Here is an 18,107-nt window from a genome sequence, read left to right as displayed (position 1 = left end):
TTGCTGTTATCAGCGATCATACCGATAGCGATTGGCAAATGATGACTCGTCGCGAACGAGAGGTTCACCCCAAGTCCAGCCGTTTGCACGATCGTGAAAAAAATCGATAACGTTCGTTCGTGATGACGGAGCTGCGCCGTCAAAATAACCTCGATTTAAATCTCGATTACATTTCGCAGATGGTATTGCAGCGATACTCGGAGCAAATATTAAAAATAATAAAAATTCGTGCTCTATTATAATTATAAGTAATTATCTTGCGTATATTATGAAATCTACAGTAAATTTCTTGGAAATTAAGAACGAGGAAATGAGAAATTTTTCTATAAACGTGGAATTTTATTTAAAAATTAATGAATGGGTATAATTATGTTTATAATTTTCAGAGCCTTGATTTGCAAATGACTAAGTTTTGTTATAGTATTATTTTGCTATAATAATAAATTGCATCGTTGAGAGGATTAGAATAATTTTGAACGAACTTAATATGGATATAGAATTAAACATTTTTTTGTTTGATATGTGAAAAGAAGAGTTAGCGATTATATAACGACGAATTACTAGAAATTTTACTGTGGACAAGTTGTGTACAAGTTAACTGCAGTTAACATATGCAAGTTAACACATGTTTAGCATTAAAGAGAAATTAAGATTATCGTCCTCGCTTTTGCCCCTGAATCGCCTTATTTTTAGAGCTGATTGAATGCTCCTCCGCACCTCGTCTTTTTTATCGGAGTATTTACAGTCAATGTGTTGCTGTTCACACGATATCGGTAAACGAATTACTGGGCATATATCCTGTCGTACGCGCCCTTAAGCGAGCTATGTCCGCGTTGTGCGTTAATTACACCTGATACATGCTCCATTTTTGCTGTGTGCTGACGGTTACGCGAGCCTCTCTTTGTCTCCGCGTGATGTAACTACGTTACTCGCTCGCAACCCGCAAGGAGCGAGTACATTCGATACGAACGTCAATGTCTAATATGCCACGAGGTCGGAAGCCGTTCCTTTCCTTTTTTTATGGAAAAATGGGGAGAGAGAGGGAAAGGGGGTAAAACTGTAATAAGATCGAAAATAACTTATTAAATGTACAAAGAGTACGCTTCGACATTGCCGACAAAGTCTGCTTGATCTGTCATACGGAAGTCGCCGAGCGTACGCCCGATCGATCATTGCAAAAAGAGAGCCTTGGGCCTTGGGTCGATGGAGACCCTCGAACTTAACATTTTATGTCTTTATAGTGCAATGTGATAAGGAAAATTATCGCGTTTATCGGCTTCTGGAAAAATTTTGCTCCGCTCGGTTTCATTTAGGGCGCTAAAAAGGTCGCGGGTTGCCCAGGCGGAGCCGGCACATGCTAATTGCATTTAAAATACGACTAGGACTGAGTTACTTAATTAATTTAAGAACAGCTACGATTCTTTGATCCGTCTACTCCGCAATATATACATTAGAGGAGCTAAAATTTTTGCATTTAGAACACTCTGAAAAACTCTAATTATAATAAAATACTACTTCATAAGTTAATTGCTAATTAAATAAAATTAATTAGGATTTCGCCGAAGTCATTCTGATCATACTTTATCGATTTTCAAAAGCTCGACAAATTTAGAGATCTTGATTAAGTTTTTTCATTAGCGAACTGGATCAAATAACATTGGACATATAAAATTACCCGATTCTCTATCGACAAACGTATGCGTAAATTCTGCTCTAACAGAAAAGCTGCAAGCTTATTGGCTAAAAACTGTGTGATAGCCAATCAATTTGCAGCCTTTCTGTTAGAGCAGAGTTTGCGCATACGTTTCTCGTTAGAGAATCGGGCTGATTAATTTAAAAGATAATTGCTTCGTATCCATTAATTAATTTTATATTCGAATTTATATTATTCTCTCTCGCGTGTGTAAAGTTTCTAGGTGGCACCACGAGTTATGACACGACGGTCGGACGCCCGGATGGTCGATGGAAGATACATGGCAATATTAGCATCTGATCTGTAATTGTGCTCGTTTCCCTCTCTCACTTCGGTTTCGGTGCACACAGTCTCAGCATAGTTAAAAAAAGAAACAAATCCCAAGACTCTCCTCCGAAGGTTTTTAACTTTACTGACCTTATTCTCTCGATCACGAATCTCAAGTTCGTGAATTGTTTGCAAACTTTCAATATGTCAAACAAACATAAGGGAAGCTTGTCAAGGGATTTGTTGACTAGGCGACTGGTATATTTATAACATGATAAACGATTGTGATATTTATGGTTGTGTTAAAATAATAAAGATGCAATAAACAGAATTGAGTGCTCCGTATTACATTTTGACGTGTCAAAATAATTAAGAGGTTAGTATGTTCAACAAAACTTTTTGATTTGTTAAGTTGATTACACACCGTATGACTTAGCTTTTGTTATAAGTGATTTGTTATACATTGCTTTTTAACGTGCAAAACTTCTTTATTAAATATATCATCATTTTACGTAATGTATAGTTATGAACTTGCCTACTTGTTCTAAATTGGTTTCAAATGCTCTTGATATCAATTTATTGCTTATATTTTGAAACTGATGTATAGTTGCTTTCAGTATAGCGTTTATGTAACTTAAATATAGTGTTTTACATAAAAAATATAGTTGATCGCTTGAGTTTATTTGTCTAGTAGCTATTGTCTAAGCTTTATATCATTTTGACTTGTTTATTTGAAGTGTGCATGGTTTTGTTTAGTTTTGTCCGAGTTAAAAATGTCCAATTCAGAGGCTGGTGTGGGATGCATTAGTGAGGTAACACTCGCAATTAGCAAAGCAAGAAGTTCTCAGGCAGGCACCGTGAGAGTTCTTGATAGCCCCGACTCCAATGGATCTGGCCATTCAAATTCATTTACCGTACAGCGATTTAATTACACTAATGATAACAATACCAATTCGGATATTCTTCAGTCACCCCTTACCAGCGATGACTTGAGAATACCTATTGTTGGTTATGAAATCATGGAGGAAAGAGCTAGATTTACAGTTAGTTAATTTTATATCAACGATTCTATAGTCCTACTACTATATCATATTAAAGTCTATTAATATTCTTAATATATATTTCTTGTTAATATAAATATAAGTATTTTGCACATGTAGTAATGTATGCTTTTATTACTTTTAATGGTATAAAACTTTAAAAATACATAATGATTAATGATAAAGGTATGATGCAGTAATATTATTTAAAATACAAAGTTAAGAAAAAACTGTTTTATTTGTGTTGTATTTCAAAGTATTTTAAAGACAGATTTTTTTCTCTGTTTTTGATACCCAGGTCTACAAACTTCGAGTTGAATTGAAAAATGGTGATTGCTGGTTTGTGTTCCGGAGGTACACGGACTTTGTTCGATTACTAGCTCAATTGAAGAGGCAAAAAGTTCCTATTGCTCATTTGGCATTACCGAGAAAGAAATGGCTTGGTGACAATTTTGCTCCAAGTTTTTTAGAAGAAAGGATATGTGGCCTTCAGACATTTGTTAATGGCATATTGAGTAGCCCGCTTCTCATAGGCGTCTCATGTGTAAGAGAATTCTTTTGTTTGGATGAGCCTCCCGTTTTATCTGATACAGCAGAGGAATCTAGAGTGAGTCATAATCATATTTATAGAGTCATAGATCATATTTATAGATCTCAATACAATTCCTATATGTTAATTTGCTTAACAATTTAAATATTTAATCTTTTCAGGCAATATTTGAAGCACTGGAAGATACGATATATAATTTGAGACAACAATTAAGAGAACGCGATGCGGCACTTTCATCTGAAAAGACTATATGTAATGAATTCCGGAAAAAGCTTCATCAGATATTAAGGTAAGCACTAAAATGTAAATATTTCTATTTTTTCAAGTAAAATATCATATCAATTAACAACGAAAGAGCATCGAGCCGTAACTAGGTGTTAATGTTAATGTATTCACATATAATTTAAATTAAATGTTTTGGTCAACATATTTTAATTTAAATTATATGTGAATACATTAACATTAACACCTAGTTACAGCTCGATGCTCTTTCGTTGTTAATTGATTTTTAATCCTGTGAGCCTTTACTTTTATAAAATATCATATTTTGAACTGTTTCAGTGAAAGACAAACCTGTTCAAAATGTGGTGCAACTCAATAGTAATTTTATATATAGACTGGATCATAATATTTTATAAGAGATAATATTGGATAAGATCTGATAGAGTTAATCTGTACAAATTTTAAATCAATACTGTTATAAAAAAATTCTAGATGATATAGAAAATATTTTTTATATATAAGAACTTATTTTACAAATGGGATATATTTTTAGGGATGATATTTTTTGCATATTATTAATTACAACAGCAGAATTTTATCAATATTACAGTAAGCTATATATAAAATTTTATTCACAAATTTTTGCATTTGACTATATATTTGATACAATGATTGATATTACTTATTCAAATAAATTACAAATAATTGTTTATATGGATATGTCTTACATCTTTAAACACATATATATGTATATAAATTTATATTTACAACTTATCTATTAAAAATTGCTTTTATGTTGAAGATATAAGATACTGATCAAATGAGTGTATCTGCCTCCATTTTCGAGGAAAAGATGTATGAATCTCATATGTATTGTCAATTTAATTTTTTGTCATATTTATACGACTGAATGAAATGTTTAGCGGGCTGAACATCAGATCATAATAATTTTCTGCATTTTTTTCATTATGGCGAACTAAAACTTTGTTCACCCGATTGCACAAAAAATGAATTCAGTAACATTTGTATGAGTAATATCTTTGATATATTTGATGAAATCATGCATTCTGTAAATTTTATATCTATACATTTATCTTATTCTATTCATATAAAATTATCGTCAACTGTATAAAAGTTTGAATAATTTTACTGTATATTATAAACTGTTGAAAAAATGTTATAAAAAAGCGTAAGTAAGATATTAATTAAAATTTAATGTTTATGAAATACTATTTTAAATATAGCAAAATATTGTTAGATATAATAAATATCTGACATTGTAAATAAAATAAAGTGTATTGCAATATGCGTTATTTTTTCGTCTTAATATTTATTATATCTAAAATATCAAAAAAGTAATTTAATAGTAAAATATTGTAATATTGCATTATTGCAATATACAAACTATTATTTTTTCTAACTGTTTGCGTGTTGTGTTACTCTCATACATCTCGATATTTTCTATGTATGTACAATACTAATCACACACTACACACATATATGCACACACACTCTTAAAAGATAAAATAATATATATATATATATAAATCTATATACAGAAATTCTTCAATTTCTTTATATGATTAAGGCAATTCTTTTATGCTTAATACAAGAATTAAATTTTCAAGTTATTTCAATAATAAAAATGAGTAATTATGTGTGTGCATAGCCACATACACACACACACACATACTACGTTTACGCGAGCATTACTTCTGCAGTAACTTACGATAATTCACATTTATGCGGAGTAAATTATTGTAAGTTACTATACAAAATCCCGTTTTCGCGAAAGAATTATCATAAGTTACTATACAGAGGTAACGCTCGCGTAAACGTAGTATTATACATATATATACACATAATAATAAACTCAAAATTTTCGGTCAGTCTTCCTTTTCATCTGGAGCGACAATTAGACATAACGCTTGCATGAAGTATGTCAGTTTAGCTGAAAAGAGGCAAAAACATAAATTTTATTTTGTTATAAGTAAAGCAAATTATATTTTATAGTGTCAATGATAAATAAATCTTTTATATAAGAGACTTCTATATATTTTTTCAATTGGTTACACTCACCTGATAAAGTATTCCTTATCTTCTTGTACACAAATACATGGTAAACGACAATACCGCACAAGATAAATGCAAGTGCGAAAAGATATTTTAACGATGGTTCGTAAACTATCGGGAGCACCGAGAGGAAGATGGAAATGATCAACACCATCCAAGGTATCACGATAGGTACGGTGTACGGTCTAGGAGCGTCCGGTTTGGTCCGTCGCATAATTATCAGCGATATCATCGCTAGTCCGTAGAACACCCACATGAGGAAACTGGCGAACTCGATCAGGGCGATTATGTCGCCTAGCAGGAGGCACGCTAGCGAGAGTATGCCCTGAAAAACTACCGCCGCGGCCGGTGTCATCTTCTCCATGTGCACATAACTGAAGACTCGTGGTACATGGCCCTCCCTGCCAGCGACGAAGCACAGTCTGGACACGCTGAATTGAACGCTAAGGGCGCATCCGAAGGTCGACAACGCTACACCGAGCGGTATCGTGAAGCCCATCCAAGACGGCAGGACTCGGTCCGCCCAAAGAACCGCCACCGCCGGTGCGCTCTTCATCTCCGACATCGTCAGCGCTGCCATGTACATCAGGTTCATGGATACATATAGAACGGTGATGGTGGGTACCGCGATGAGGGTGCTCCGTAAGATATTGACTTCAGGTTTCTGGATCTCTTCGGTAACGATCGCGGCCGAGGTCCATCCGTCGTATGCCCAGAGACCGCTGTAGAAGGCCAGGGCAATATTGCCGGCTGACGTGGTGGTGCCACGAAAAGGATTATTAAGGAGTTCCACCTGACCTGAGCCTAGCCACCATATCCCACCGCCGATCACCACCATACAGGCGACCACTTTGCACACGGTGAACACGTTCTGTACTTTTACGTAGAGCTTGACGCTGACGAGATTGATGTACGTTATCAAACCCAACGCTACGATCGCTATGAGCTTCTTCAGTGTCATCATGGAATCGCTGGGTAGATTGCAAAGGTATCCGGAAAACGGTTGCACGCTGTACTCCGCGAAAGTCAATATGATTACTGCCACTTCCGCTGGCCGTAGCAGCATCACGTAGATCCAGGAACAGGTGAACGCCGGTATCTGACCGGCATAATGGTGTAATGGCCCGAAGGCTTCAATGAAGTACGCATATTCGGCACCGGAACGTGGTACCACGGTACTCAACTCGGCGAAGGCCAACGCACCCAGCAGGGACAGCACGCCGCAGCTGATCCAAACGATCAAGCAAAATCCCACAGATCCTGATCGCTCAAAAGCGCTGGTTGGTGACACGAAAATGCCAGAACCTGGACAATAGAGGTAACAAGATTGCAGATTAATAAAGTAATTCAGTAGTATTCGGTGGAGTCAGTAGAGTCACGACAGTAGCTGGCTAATGCCTCATGACGTGGATGACCGCTTAATCTCGATTAACCTTTCCGACGTTTTTAGTCGTATATAATTATTATATTGATAGATAAAATATTGGTTGACGGACTATTACTCTGTTGACCATTGAGAGAGCATTTAGATCATTTGTAGGCTGCGTGACGTAGTTTTCCTTTATTACATATTAATGAATTATAAAAAATTGTTATTATTAAGATTTTAACACGAGCAGGCTGTGATGTTAAGTTTTCCTTTATTACGTATTGATAAATTATAAATTTTTATTATTAGGATTTTAACATGTGCAGGTTGCATGATGTTAAGTTCTTTTATTATCTATTGATAAATTGTTAAGAATTTTTATTGGGATCTTAAAATCGAAATAATCGGGATGAAATGTTCGACAAACATGATGTTATTTCATTGTGTTACTGCGTTGGTTTATATCGGGTAATATAATTTGATCGTATAAGATACAATATCACAGTAATTAATACTCTCTTGAACTGTGAATTCTTTGGAGATTCTAAAGCAGATAAAGGATAAGATCTGTCTGTCGAGAGATAACACACTCGAAGAATTTGAAACTTTTTACTAAACTTTCGAGTGATTATATCACGAAAATAAACGTTCTAGTAGTTTAGAAATATTTAGCTCGAATTTAAAATCTAATCGCTCAATATTTTATCTATGCAACTGTTGACTTGTATATATATATATACGCACATATAAAATTCTTTATTTCGTACGATATAACTTTTTTATTGACTTAAAAGAACATTATTAATCTTATATTTTTATTTTATCTATGCAACTGTTGACTTGTACGCACACATAAAATTCTTTATTTCGTGATATAACTTTTTTATTGACTTAAAAAAACATTATTAATCTTATATTTTTATTTTTGTAACACCCGGTATCTAAGACCGCGTGAGAAAGCATTCCGGACACTGTCAATCAACTGTTAAAATACAAGAGCTTTAATGTATAAAGCGGTATCTTATTTGGGTCTATACAATTATGTAATTACTGTTAACTGCTTTTAAATTGTTGTCTTGCACTAAAGGCTATACCATCACAGTTCTGAGAATGTCATAATTTATGATTGTTACTTATTGTGTACGATCGTTCTAATGAAATATTGATAAATGCTTTTGCGATTATACGTTATCTAAAAGCATATGTAACTTTCGTGATACACATACATCTCGCTACTTTATGACGAGTGATGGTCAAAACAAAAACGCAATAACAAGAATATATATTATTGGCACGAGAAAAAGCCGGGCAATGACTTTCTTTGTGTCTAAAAATGCGTTGCTTTAAATTCAAAATTAACGATCACGAAACATAAAATCAAAACTAATTGACGAATATTCTCCGCGAAATTGAGTTTTCCCTTAATTATCCTCAAAATTAGAAAACTTTCTGCAAGCATATGTAACTTTCATGATGTACAGATATACATACATCTCGCCGCTTTATGAGTGGTGGTCAAAATAAAAGCGCAATAACAGAAGGCTATTTTATTGGCATGAGAAAAAGTCGGGCAGTGACTTTCTTTGCTTCTAATGAAGCGTTGATTTAAATTCGGAGCTTACGAAGAGAATTAAAACGAATTGATGAACATATTTATTCTCTGCGAAATCGAGTTCTTCTTTAATTTCCAAAATCAGGAAACCATTATCGCGTTTTAGGTTCTATTTTATTGCGTGGTTACTATTCTACTTTACTATTTAGTATTCTAAATGTTTATGACATTTTTTTCAGTGAGAGTAAATAAATTCTCTAATTTCTTTTATAGAATGCATTAATTTGGATATAATGTTACAATTTTTAATCAGGTTGAAAAAAGAGGGGACAGAACAGAAATAGAATAATATTCGAAATTTTTGGAACACATTCTTATTATGTAATTTTATCACGCTGAGGAACATCTGAAGAATGAATAATTTCATGACGTATATTGGAATTATTTTTATCACGTAATTACTTTCGATACTTTTTAATTTGCTCTTGACACAGATGTTTTTCAGTTCAGTGGAAAATCGAATTTATATCTTTTACGTAAATTTTTTTTACTTACGTTCGAACAAATGTGATTACATATTAATATACTACTTAATATACTATGCAGTTTAGTTCAACGATTAATTATTCATTGTATCGCCGAACAATGCCGAATGAAAATAATTTTCGTGACTTGCAGCAAAGAGCGCTGCATTGTGCCGAATCTTTTTTTAGCACGATGCAGTAGCGGATTTGAACGAGATCGCCTTCTTTGTGTCGCATTACGGTTTATCGCTCGAAGCATGATCGCAAACGGGAGTGTCAGAGATCGGGAATCCGCAAATAAAAATAAAATGTGTCATGGATTTCCACTTTTATCATTTAGACGCGTTGCAATCTGTGTTGCAGTTCCACAATCTCGATTATTAACTCGCGGAATATCGTGGCACGAGAACATGATACGAGCACGCGGGAACAAAAACGTGTGCACGTGTACAGTACACGATGTTTAATTTACATATTATTAAATGGCAGACGCGAGATAAATACTGATTAAGTTCTAATCGTGCTTGTAGACGACGATTGCATTCACGATTCGCATATTCGCGAAAGGGTAGATTCTTATGTCCATTTCGACCAATGCAGATTAACTTTAATCTCGGTTTAACTTACTTTTTATCTTTTTCTAGTTCTAAGAATTAGACAAAAGGTAAACAAATAAAAGGTAAGTTAAATCAAGATTGAAGTTAATTTGCATATGTAGAAATTAGTCAATAATCGTGCCTTACCTATCATCACCGCCAGAATGATGCTGACCGCGCTGAAGAGCCCCAGCTCTCTCTTCAGCTCGACTTTTCCGACCGTTTGCTCCTCGTGTGCCATTTTTTTTTCCGTATGTCGCGAACGAGACGAGAAACGAGAGCGTGGAGCACGTTTCACCGTTCCACCGACACTGTCAACAGTGATTCAAAATTCAATGACACATCGCATGGACTGGCGGGCTCTCCGTTTGATGGTAGTGGCGGAGGGCGGAGGCGGCGCGCGGTGGCGGTTTTTATCTTCTCTCCTCTGGACGGCAACCGCGAGCTCGTCGTCGGCGCTCCGCGCACGATGGTAGCGGGCTCGACCACGCGACTGAAGCTATTGGAAGGGTTTTATCACTGCCAGAGCCTCAAATCGACACTGTTAATGGATCAGCTTGTCGTTTAATTCTTTTTTTCTTCGTGAGCACTGACGCTGATAAGGAGAGACACTCATCTTCGCCGCAGACGGCTCGCTATCTTTCTTGATTGTCGGTCACCGCGGGTTAGAGGATGAGCGAATAAACGAATCTCGAGAAATCAGCATTGTACAACGTTAAACGCCGAATTGTGAGATTTGCCGTCTGACAATTATCAGCACAATTGGCAATTATCGCTCACGTGAATAAACCGAACTATGTTGTTAAACGGTTTGTTTGCCCGAATTTTACGAGCTTGTTCCGCTCGGGTAAATTGGAAAACATCTAATCTAAGTCGTCAGCAAGGTTCTATCAGTGTACAACCGATAGCATTGCAACCGAGTGACAAATAGATAAGAGCAATTTAATTTTGTCTTTTTGGTATTCCAGGATGGAATATTTATAATTGTATCGCTCCACGACACGATAGTTGCCATTTTTGGTAAATTGGACTTGGTACCGATTGTCATTAAGGTCACATAGATCTGCGATGACTATATGTTTTACTTGAAACTATGTCGATAGATAAAGTATAAATATGCAGTAATTTTATATATAATATAACAATAAAAAATTCCGAATAAGAGTAAATATTTTTTTTATATTTATGAAAAAAGAAATAGCTAATAGAACAATAACTGTTGCTTTAAAGGTTGATTATTCCTTGGGAAGAATGAGCTGATTCTTTATCTTTCCAAAAAGACTGCCGACTTACAGGTGTTCAACGTAGTGCCAAATATAGATAATGTTTCACACAATTTTGCATAACATAGCATTTCGAAATGACTTCGAAATATCTTTTTGTCGACTGAAGCAAAAATGACAAGCAAAGTATGTCACATACCCTGAACAAAGGACTTTCATACTTTAAACATATTAATCGGATTGATTTTTAATTGAGAATTTAATTGTGTCAAGCCGTTTCGTATTGAAAGCAAATATAAATACGCTGTTACTATATAAGTGTATACATTTTTGACGATATAAACTTAAAAGGAAATGTACTCACAACGTGTTAGTAAAATTGGGGATTTAATTATTGATTTTTTAAAAACTATATTTTTATAAATTTTAATACTCTGGATGAAAATTGTGGTAACCACTGAGCAAAGCGGAATTATACAGAAAGAATGATGGGGGTAATATACGGAGATTACTTCATATCATTACTTGAAGCTACCATTATATTTTAAGTGAATAATCGTTTTGTCCGTTAACACTCTTGCTACATCAGCTATATAATGTACATAGAGTTATAATCTTATCTTTATAACATTTTTATTTTATGTGTTACACAATCTTGTCAACGTGACGGAATTACGTTCTACAAATGTTATTTTTTCTGTCTTAACGAATTCAATTCCGGTAGAAATATACTTGATTTGAGATAATTTGATTAAAATCTAATCAAACTGAATCTTGATATATACGAGAATACGAGAGATATTAATATTTCGATTGGCGAAACGAGTTACTTAATTGTGTCGCATATATTTGATAGCGATAATTTAGTCCTGACATAATTCTTGCATTCTTTAATAAAAGAGAAAAGATTTACTAAAATTATTTTAACAATTAGTTCTCTTTGCATTATCTACTTTACTCAATATCGACACAAATTAAATATCACAAATTAAACCAGAAATTAAGGCGAACAAATAAGTTATCCGTAAGATTTTAACTTAATAAGTTAATTTATTATAATAACACAAATATATTAATTTAATTAATAATTAACTGAAACACACAATATTAATGTGAAAACGCACTTTTGATTTTTGCAATGTTATTACAAAATAAAAGATAATTCTTGCTGTATTTAAATTTGTATTTTAATTATTGAACAATAATTCCTGATAGGCTGATGTCTAAGTTGGGACAAAATCAAAAGCACTTCTCATTGGCTTATCCAAGAAATGTGTGTCAGCCATAATGCCCGGTCTACAATGGATGTCGGAAGTCGGAGTCGTAAGAAATTGACCAATCACAGTTCATTATTCTTCGACCGCAAGGAGAATAATAGATTGTGATTGGTTAATTTCTTACGACTCCGACTTCCGACATCCATTGTAGACCGGGCCTAAGCCATGAGCGTCACGATCTCGGATGAGTCGGATCAGAGTCGGATGTAGTGATACTAGTGTCAGTACCACGGTCTTGTCAATACTGTCAGTTTTTTTGTTCTGCTCCTTTTAGGTTAGGAGCGTTAACGCCTTCAACCCTCCAGGTACTGTCTGTACTGTCAGTTTAGTTAGGTGAGGTTAGATCATCATATCGACACGTGCAACGTTGTGTTCGAATACGCTAGAGATCTGTAGATTTGTACAAGCGTATGTATCTCCGTTTATTGTAGATTCGAATGAATCGAGAATGAATGATGCCAAAAGGAGTTTGCCGAACGAGGAGGAGAACGAATTCTATTTCGAATCCGATCACCTGGCACTGAAGGGCAACAAGGATTACAGTGCCTTCCTGAAAACGATAGTTATTCTTGAGGCTCAGAGAGTTCAAGCCATAGAAGATCTGGACAAGCTTATGTCGGTGCGTGCCGAGGCGCTGAAGGATCCGATATCGTTCGTGGCACAGCTGCAAAACGGTGATCTTCCAGAGCTACCTGGTCCGCAGAAGATCGCTGAGATTCCCTACATCGATTGGTCGCGATACAACGTTTCAGTGCCGGACGTACGGATGAGGCCGCAAACTCGACATGGACACGTGTTGCCTCAAATGCAAACAAAAACCGAACAGGAAAATGGGAAGGTATGTATCGACGTTACGTACATTTGAAAAGAAACCCCTGTATTTAATTGTCTCTTTTCACAGATTTTGGTCAGAGGTCGTGCCTTCGATGAGAGTAAGCCCGAGACTTTCAATCAATTGTGGACAGTGGAGGAGCAAAGGCGACTCGAAGAACTCTTAATTGTGTATCCACCAGAAGAAATAGAAATGAGACGTTGGACCAAGATAGCGAATGCATTAGGTATGTTAATAACATATATTGCTTTGCAAGTGAGATGTTTATAACTGGCTTATTTTTGTAGGAAATCGTACGCCTAAGCAAGTATCCAGTAGAGTTCAGAAGTACTTCATTAAGCTCTTAAGAGCAGGTTTACCCATACCAGGCAGAGGACCTAAGTTAAAGCTGGACGTCAAGAGAAGTTTAACTCATAAACAGCGTAACAATCATTTCTTATTTAAACGCTCGACGTTCTTTCCACATCAAGATATTTCCTTTAATTCGTCAGATGAGATTAGGGAACAGCCTGTAGCAGAGGAATCTGTAAGCACTGTAAATTATTGTTTTATATAAAGTGAGATATTGAAAAGTTGTTAATATTATTATTCTTTCCAGGAGGATGATACACTAAACGGAGGAAGTGATGATAATCCCGAGTTAAGGCAGATACATTTATTGCGCCAAGTAAAGACTGAAAAGGAACAGGACTCTCCTGCATACAAACATATTGGATACAAAGTACTATTCTTTTTATACAGCTATTGTACATAGAGAGAACTATCGCTCATCAATGATATTTTTTTCTACAGTGTACAGTGTGTGGTGAGGAACCTTTAAAGGGTACCAGATGGCATTGTGCAGAATGTCTTGGTGGAATTGATTTATGTGGTAATTGCGCACTAGCACAATTGGAAGCAGAAAATCCCTCACACGATCCATCCCATAGGTTAATTCCCATAAAACCACTACTGTGTACTAGAAGTTATGATATAGATTATCTTCCACAAAATTTTAATGATTCTTCCTACAATTATCTCGATCCAAATTTCCTGCCCGGATAACCCGAATAAATAAATTTATTCCAAATGAAATACATTGTACATATAACAAATAATTTATTAAATAATGTTCATACAGTGGTGGATTCAGAGTTAGTAGTTGCATATTTTAGACGAATTTTCGCCTGAAATTGATTGAATGTACCATTTTTTATACTATCACGAATGACACTGAAGAACTGAAGATAATGATGGATATTGTGTCTGAAACCACAACTAATTGTTAATATATATGTGCGAGATTGATTAATTCAATATATAAATACGTACATCATTAAAAGTACTAAACCAAGCATTTCCTTGGTATGATGCAAATGATGGATATACGCTCTCGAATGATTTTGACACGCAAGACATTCGCATGTTTTACAAATAGGAGAAAAGTCGTCTGCATACCTAGAAAAAGAAAATATGCGAAACAGCATTATGTTTATACATTTATATATTTTTACATTATACATTTATTTGAAATACGAACGTTTCGTTTTTCACCTTACCTCTTTTCAGCTATTGACATTGCATATTGATTATTCTCAGCAGTGTCATGCTCACACATGAAAGTCAAAGCTTGTGACTGTTCGGTAATAACGTACGGATAGGACGAATCAAATACGTCTACTCCTAATTCGATGAGATCCAATACAGTAGCTGGGTTCCAACAACCCATTGACACTCTTATTTTATCGGTGGGCAATAAATTCTGTAAAATGTTTACAGCATATTGAAGTACTTTCAGTCGTGTAAGTTGTATAAATTTTTAAATTTGAAACTGGTACTTACGATGGTATGTCGTACTACTTGTTTAATTTGTTCTGATGAAATGTTCTGTACACTTGGTCCATTGTTATGTAGTCCATCTATTACAAATCCTGCCAAAGGCTTATCTTTTAGATAATCTATGGACTCTTCCCTAGCCTGTAAATTATAACCACCTTCCACTGGTCCTAGTATTCCCTTCGACTTCAAAGCATCCGAGCGCAAATGGATATCTAAACATTGTTCTAGTAAAGTTTTACTTCGACGCACCGCCTTCGACACTCTTTTCGCACTGCTATTAACATTTGTATCTCCGTCGCATAAAGCAACGTATAGATCTGGTTTGTAAGCTTGCACAAGTTCCATATATTTACTAGCCGAAACAACAGTTCTTCCTGTTCTGGACCAGACAGAAATGGAATCTAATTGCTGAAAGCCAGAGTTGGTGGTATACGCAGGATCGTGTATTGATAACAAATTTATATATTCCTGCAACAAAGTCCTTTGATAATTGACAATTTTGAAATTTCAATGCATATTGATAGTCCCATAATTTTGTTTCTGCCATACCTTCATACTAACAAAATCGGCAAAAGAAGTGTCCAACTCTTTAATAACATCTTTCATTAATATCGTTGAGGAAAGCGAGACAGATAACAGTTGTTCCTCCATTGTTACATTTTTAAAAATGTCTTTTGTTAAATGTGGTACACTGCCGCCCTAAAAATTATATTGATGTAAAAAAATAATTATTATTATAAGAGAGGAAGAATTATTCATCTCATACCTTTGTGTAAATAAGAAGTAATGGTGTTTCGAAAGAAACATTTGGTAATCTTTCAAATCCATTTAATGTACCAATTCGTGCAGCACAACGTGCTACAGAATCAGTGAAAAATTTCATTGTTTTACTACAATTTCTTATATGTTATCTTTCTCTCATTAATACAATTCTTTTGACTAAATAACAGCTGACGAATGCTATGTAACAAATATAAAAATTTATAAGTTTTCACTATAATGCATTTATGGATTAATTTAATGTATGTGTTTATAGTCTTTCATTTAATTTAATTAATGGAGCCAATTATTTAAAAAGGTATATTGTTATAGAAATTAATTTTTAAAATTGATGGACACACGACTTGAATATAACCTCAATACAATTTTCGAATTTTACGATGTAAATATTAAACATTCACACAGAACGAATTTATTAATTTTTTAAATAAATGATAGAGTAACGATAATAATTATCAAAATTTAAAATTAAAATTAAGAAAATTAGAGGCATCTACCACAGAGAAATCCGAAAGCAAGCATGCGGAGCAAGCCCACATTACCCGCGTTTTAATGGAAGTATAATGGAAAATGGAACCCGTCCACTGGGACCTCTATGTGCACTACTACTTTTACCGTATAATAGTCGTGTCCAGGAATATTTTCAACGGGTAACATGTTACATACACAATCTTCGAATTCGATTCTGTCCCGAAATACCGAAACAATTCGAGATACTATCATAAAAAGACCGACAATAATCGACCCGACAATCTTATATAGATTCGCGCGTTCGCGTAAATATTGAAATTTATTAGATATATATAGGTATAATACTAATCTCATATAATTTATTATTATCTCAGATTGTTTTATATATAAACACGTATAATAGATACGTAAAAAGGAAAAAGTAGTTTTGGCAATAGACGATGATATTATTGCGTCATAATGTGCATTTTATTTATGAAGCATTTTTACATTATAATAAATCATGAATTTAATTACTGTATAAAAACTAATTATTCAGATACATTTGTTAATAATCGAAAAATGTATATCTATCGTCGATAATATCGATATTCTTCATTTCGATATTCTTATCTCCGAGCTCCCCTTTATCCAGGTAGCAAAGTGACACGTCAAATGATGTCTTAATAATAATGTCTTATAAATGACGTCTCCCATACAGCACACTTGTCCAAAACTTATGTCCCAATTTTAGACATGGTGCTGTCAGCTGTCTGGGCTATGACGTCAATAAGATGTCTTTAGACGTCATCTTTGCTACTTGAGTAATATGTCATGATAATTTGTTCAGGGTTAATGATTTTAACAATCTCGTCGGTGCCCGAAATGATTTCCTCTTTCTATGAGAAACAAAAAATTAAAAAACAATATGTTTATTTAATTTCTTATGATTTTGATTGCATATACGGTCCCAGTTCACCGAATGTATTTTAATCATTTTAATAATTTAATAAAACACTAGAATTTTGAGCAAATATATATTTTGCACGGTTCATCTATTATTGATTAAAAACATTTATATCGCATTTGAAATACAAAAACACTGTTTTGTTGAAATATGTATACGCGACGAACATTCAATGCAATTATTTTGTCTCCTTATACATACCTACATCTCGTTAATTATCATATTCATCATCTACTTCTCATCTATTATATCATTAGTATAAGTGAATAATTTATGTTCACAATTATAGAAAATTATAGAAATTAATCATATATAAGTTTATCATGTACAATCTCAAAAGATGTTACTTTCTTAAGTATTTGTTGCTATATATATGGATAGTGAGATTAATTGGTTATTTCCGTGAATTTCTTATCGAGACCATGGAATATCATCAATTCTCAAGTGTATATTTTATAAACAGAGCTGTATTAAATTCTTAATTTTCTTTCGTTTTTATTTCCGCTATTATAATATCTAAACAGCATGTGCTGCATATCTCATCTAAACGCTATTACGTACACTGCTCTAATTATAATTTCAAACAAAGAAATAAAAAAAATCGACCCTAAAGAAAACTAATGAAAACTAAACTGCTGTGCACACAGTGAGTTCGATTTTTCACAGCAGGTATCCAATCACTTATGAGGTATTCACAGGTATTTTGACTATTTGGTATGGTAATAAATACGCGATGTTGCCAAACAAAGACAAATGGGTAAAGGTAGGAGTTAGAAGTGATTCTGTGCCCTTGTGTGAGCGACCAGTTTAGTTATATAGATTCATTATCACAAGTCATTTGAAAATAACGTGACTCTCTTAAAATGGATATTTT

General features: G+C 34.3%; 4 protein-coding genes across 8 annotated transcripts; 2 read left to right on the top strand and 2 right to left on the bottom strand.

The window, feature by feature from the left end:
- The first annotated feature begins 1,934 nt into the window (after positions 1-1,934).
- LOC112460702 (sorting nexin-16) lies at positions 1,935-4,298 on the top strand. Its single transcript, XM_025025507.1, has 5 exons — positions 1,935-2,336; positions 2,717-3,003; positions 3,299-3,607; positions 3,712-3,839; positions 4,112-4,298. The coding sequence occupies exons 2-5, from the start codon at positions 2,734-2,736 to the stop codon at positions 4,149-4,151; spliced, it is 747 nt and encodes a 248-aa protein (XP_024881275.1). The 5' UTR covers positions 1,935-2,336; positions 2,717-2,733; the 3' UTR covers positions 4,152-4,298.
- Positions 4,299-5,572: 1,274 nt separating this feature from the next.
- On the bottom strand, positions 5,573-10,683 carry LOC112460700 (b(0,+)-type amino acid transporter 1-like). Its single transcript, XM_025025505.1, has 3 exons — positions 10,034-10,683; positions 5,852-7,150; positions 5,573-5,723 (listed from the first exon to the last, which is right to left on the bottom strand). Exons 1-3 carry the CDS (start codon positions 10,125-10,127, stop codon positions 5,659-5,661), a joined length of 1,458 nt encoding a protein of 485 aa, XP_024881273.1. The 5' UTR covers positions 10,128-10,683; the 3' UTR covers positions 5,573-5,658.
- Positions 10,684-12,597: 1,914 nt separating this feature from the next.
- Positions 12,598-14,282, top strand: LOC112460709 (ZZ-type zinc finger-containing protein 3). Of its 4 annotated transcripts, none has more exons than XM_025025521.1 (6): positions 12,598-12,691; positions 12,818-13,224; positions 13,288-13,444; positions 13,506-13,744; positions 13,817-13,939; positions 14,011-14,282. In XM_025025521.1, exons 2-6 carry the CDS (start codon positions 12,835-12,837, stop codon positions 14,260-14,262), a joined length of 1,161 nt encoding a protein of 386 aa, XP_024881289.1. In that variant the 5' UTR covers positions 12,598-12,691; positions 12,818-12,834; the 3' UTR covers positions 14,263-14,282. The 4 variants fall into 4 exon arrangements, with proteins under 4 accessions (XP_024881289.1, XP_024881287.1, XP_024881288.1 ...); XM_025025519.1 differs by having other exon boundaries at positions 12,601-12,719; XM_025025520.1 differs by having other exon boundaries at positions 12,601-12,724.
- A 10-nt stretch (positions 14,283-14,292) lies between these two features.
- LOC112460708 (queuine tRNA-ribosyltransferase accessory subunit 2) lies at positions 14,293-16,498 on the bottom strand. 2 transcript variants are annotated; one of them, XM_025025517.1, is made up of 7 exons: positions 16,423-16,498; positions 15,803-15,996; positions 15,586-15,735; positions 15,040-15,504; positions 14,757-14,959; positions 14,530-14,655; positions 14,293-14,463 (listed from the first exon to the last, which is right to left on the bottom strand). In XM_025025517.1, exons 2-7 carry the CDS (start codon positions 15,917-15,919, stop codon positions 14,331-14,333), a joined length of 1,194 nt encoding a protein of 397 aa, XP_024881285.1. In that variant the 5' UTR covers positions 15,920-15,996; positions 16,423-16,498; the 3' UTR covers positions 14,293-14,330. The 2 variants fall into 2 exon arrangements, with proteins under 2 accessions (XP_024881285.1, XP_024881284.1); XM_025025516.1 differs by lacking the exon at positions 16,423-16,498 and adding an exon at positions 16,314-16,385.
- Between the last annotated feature and the right edge of the window lie 1,609 nt (positions 16,499-18,107).

The sequence above is a fragment of the Temnothorax curvispinosus genome, unplaced genomic scaffold (assembly GCF_003070985.1).
Source record: "Temnothorax curvispinosus isolate PA1 unplaced genomic scaffold, ASM307098v1 QBEX01010743.1, whole genome shotgun sequence".
NCBI lineage: Eukaryota > Metazoa > Arthropoda > Insecta > Hymenoptera > Formicidae > Temnothorax > Temnothorax curvispinosus.
Note: the sequence above shows the minus strand (reverse complement) of the source record. Positions and strands in the feature narration are given on the sequence as shown.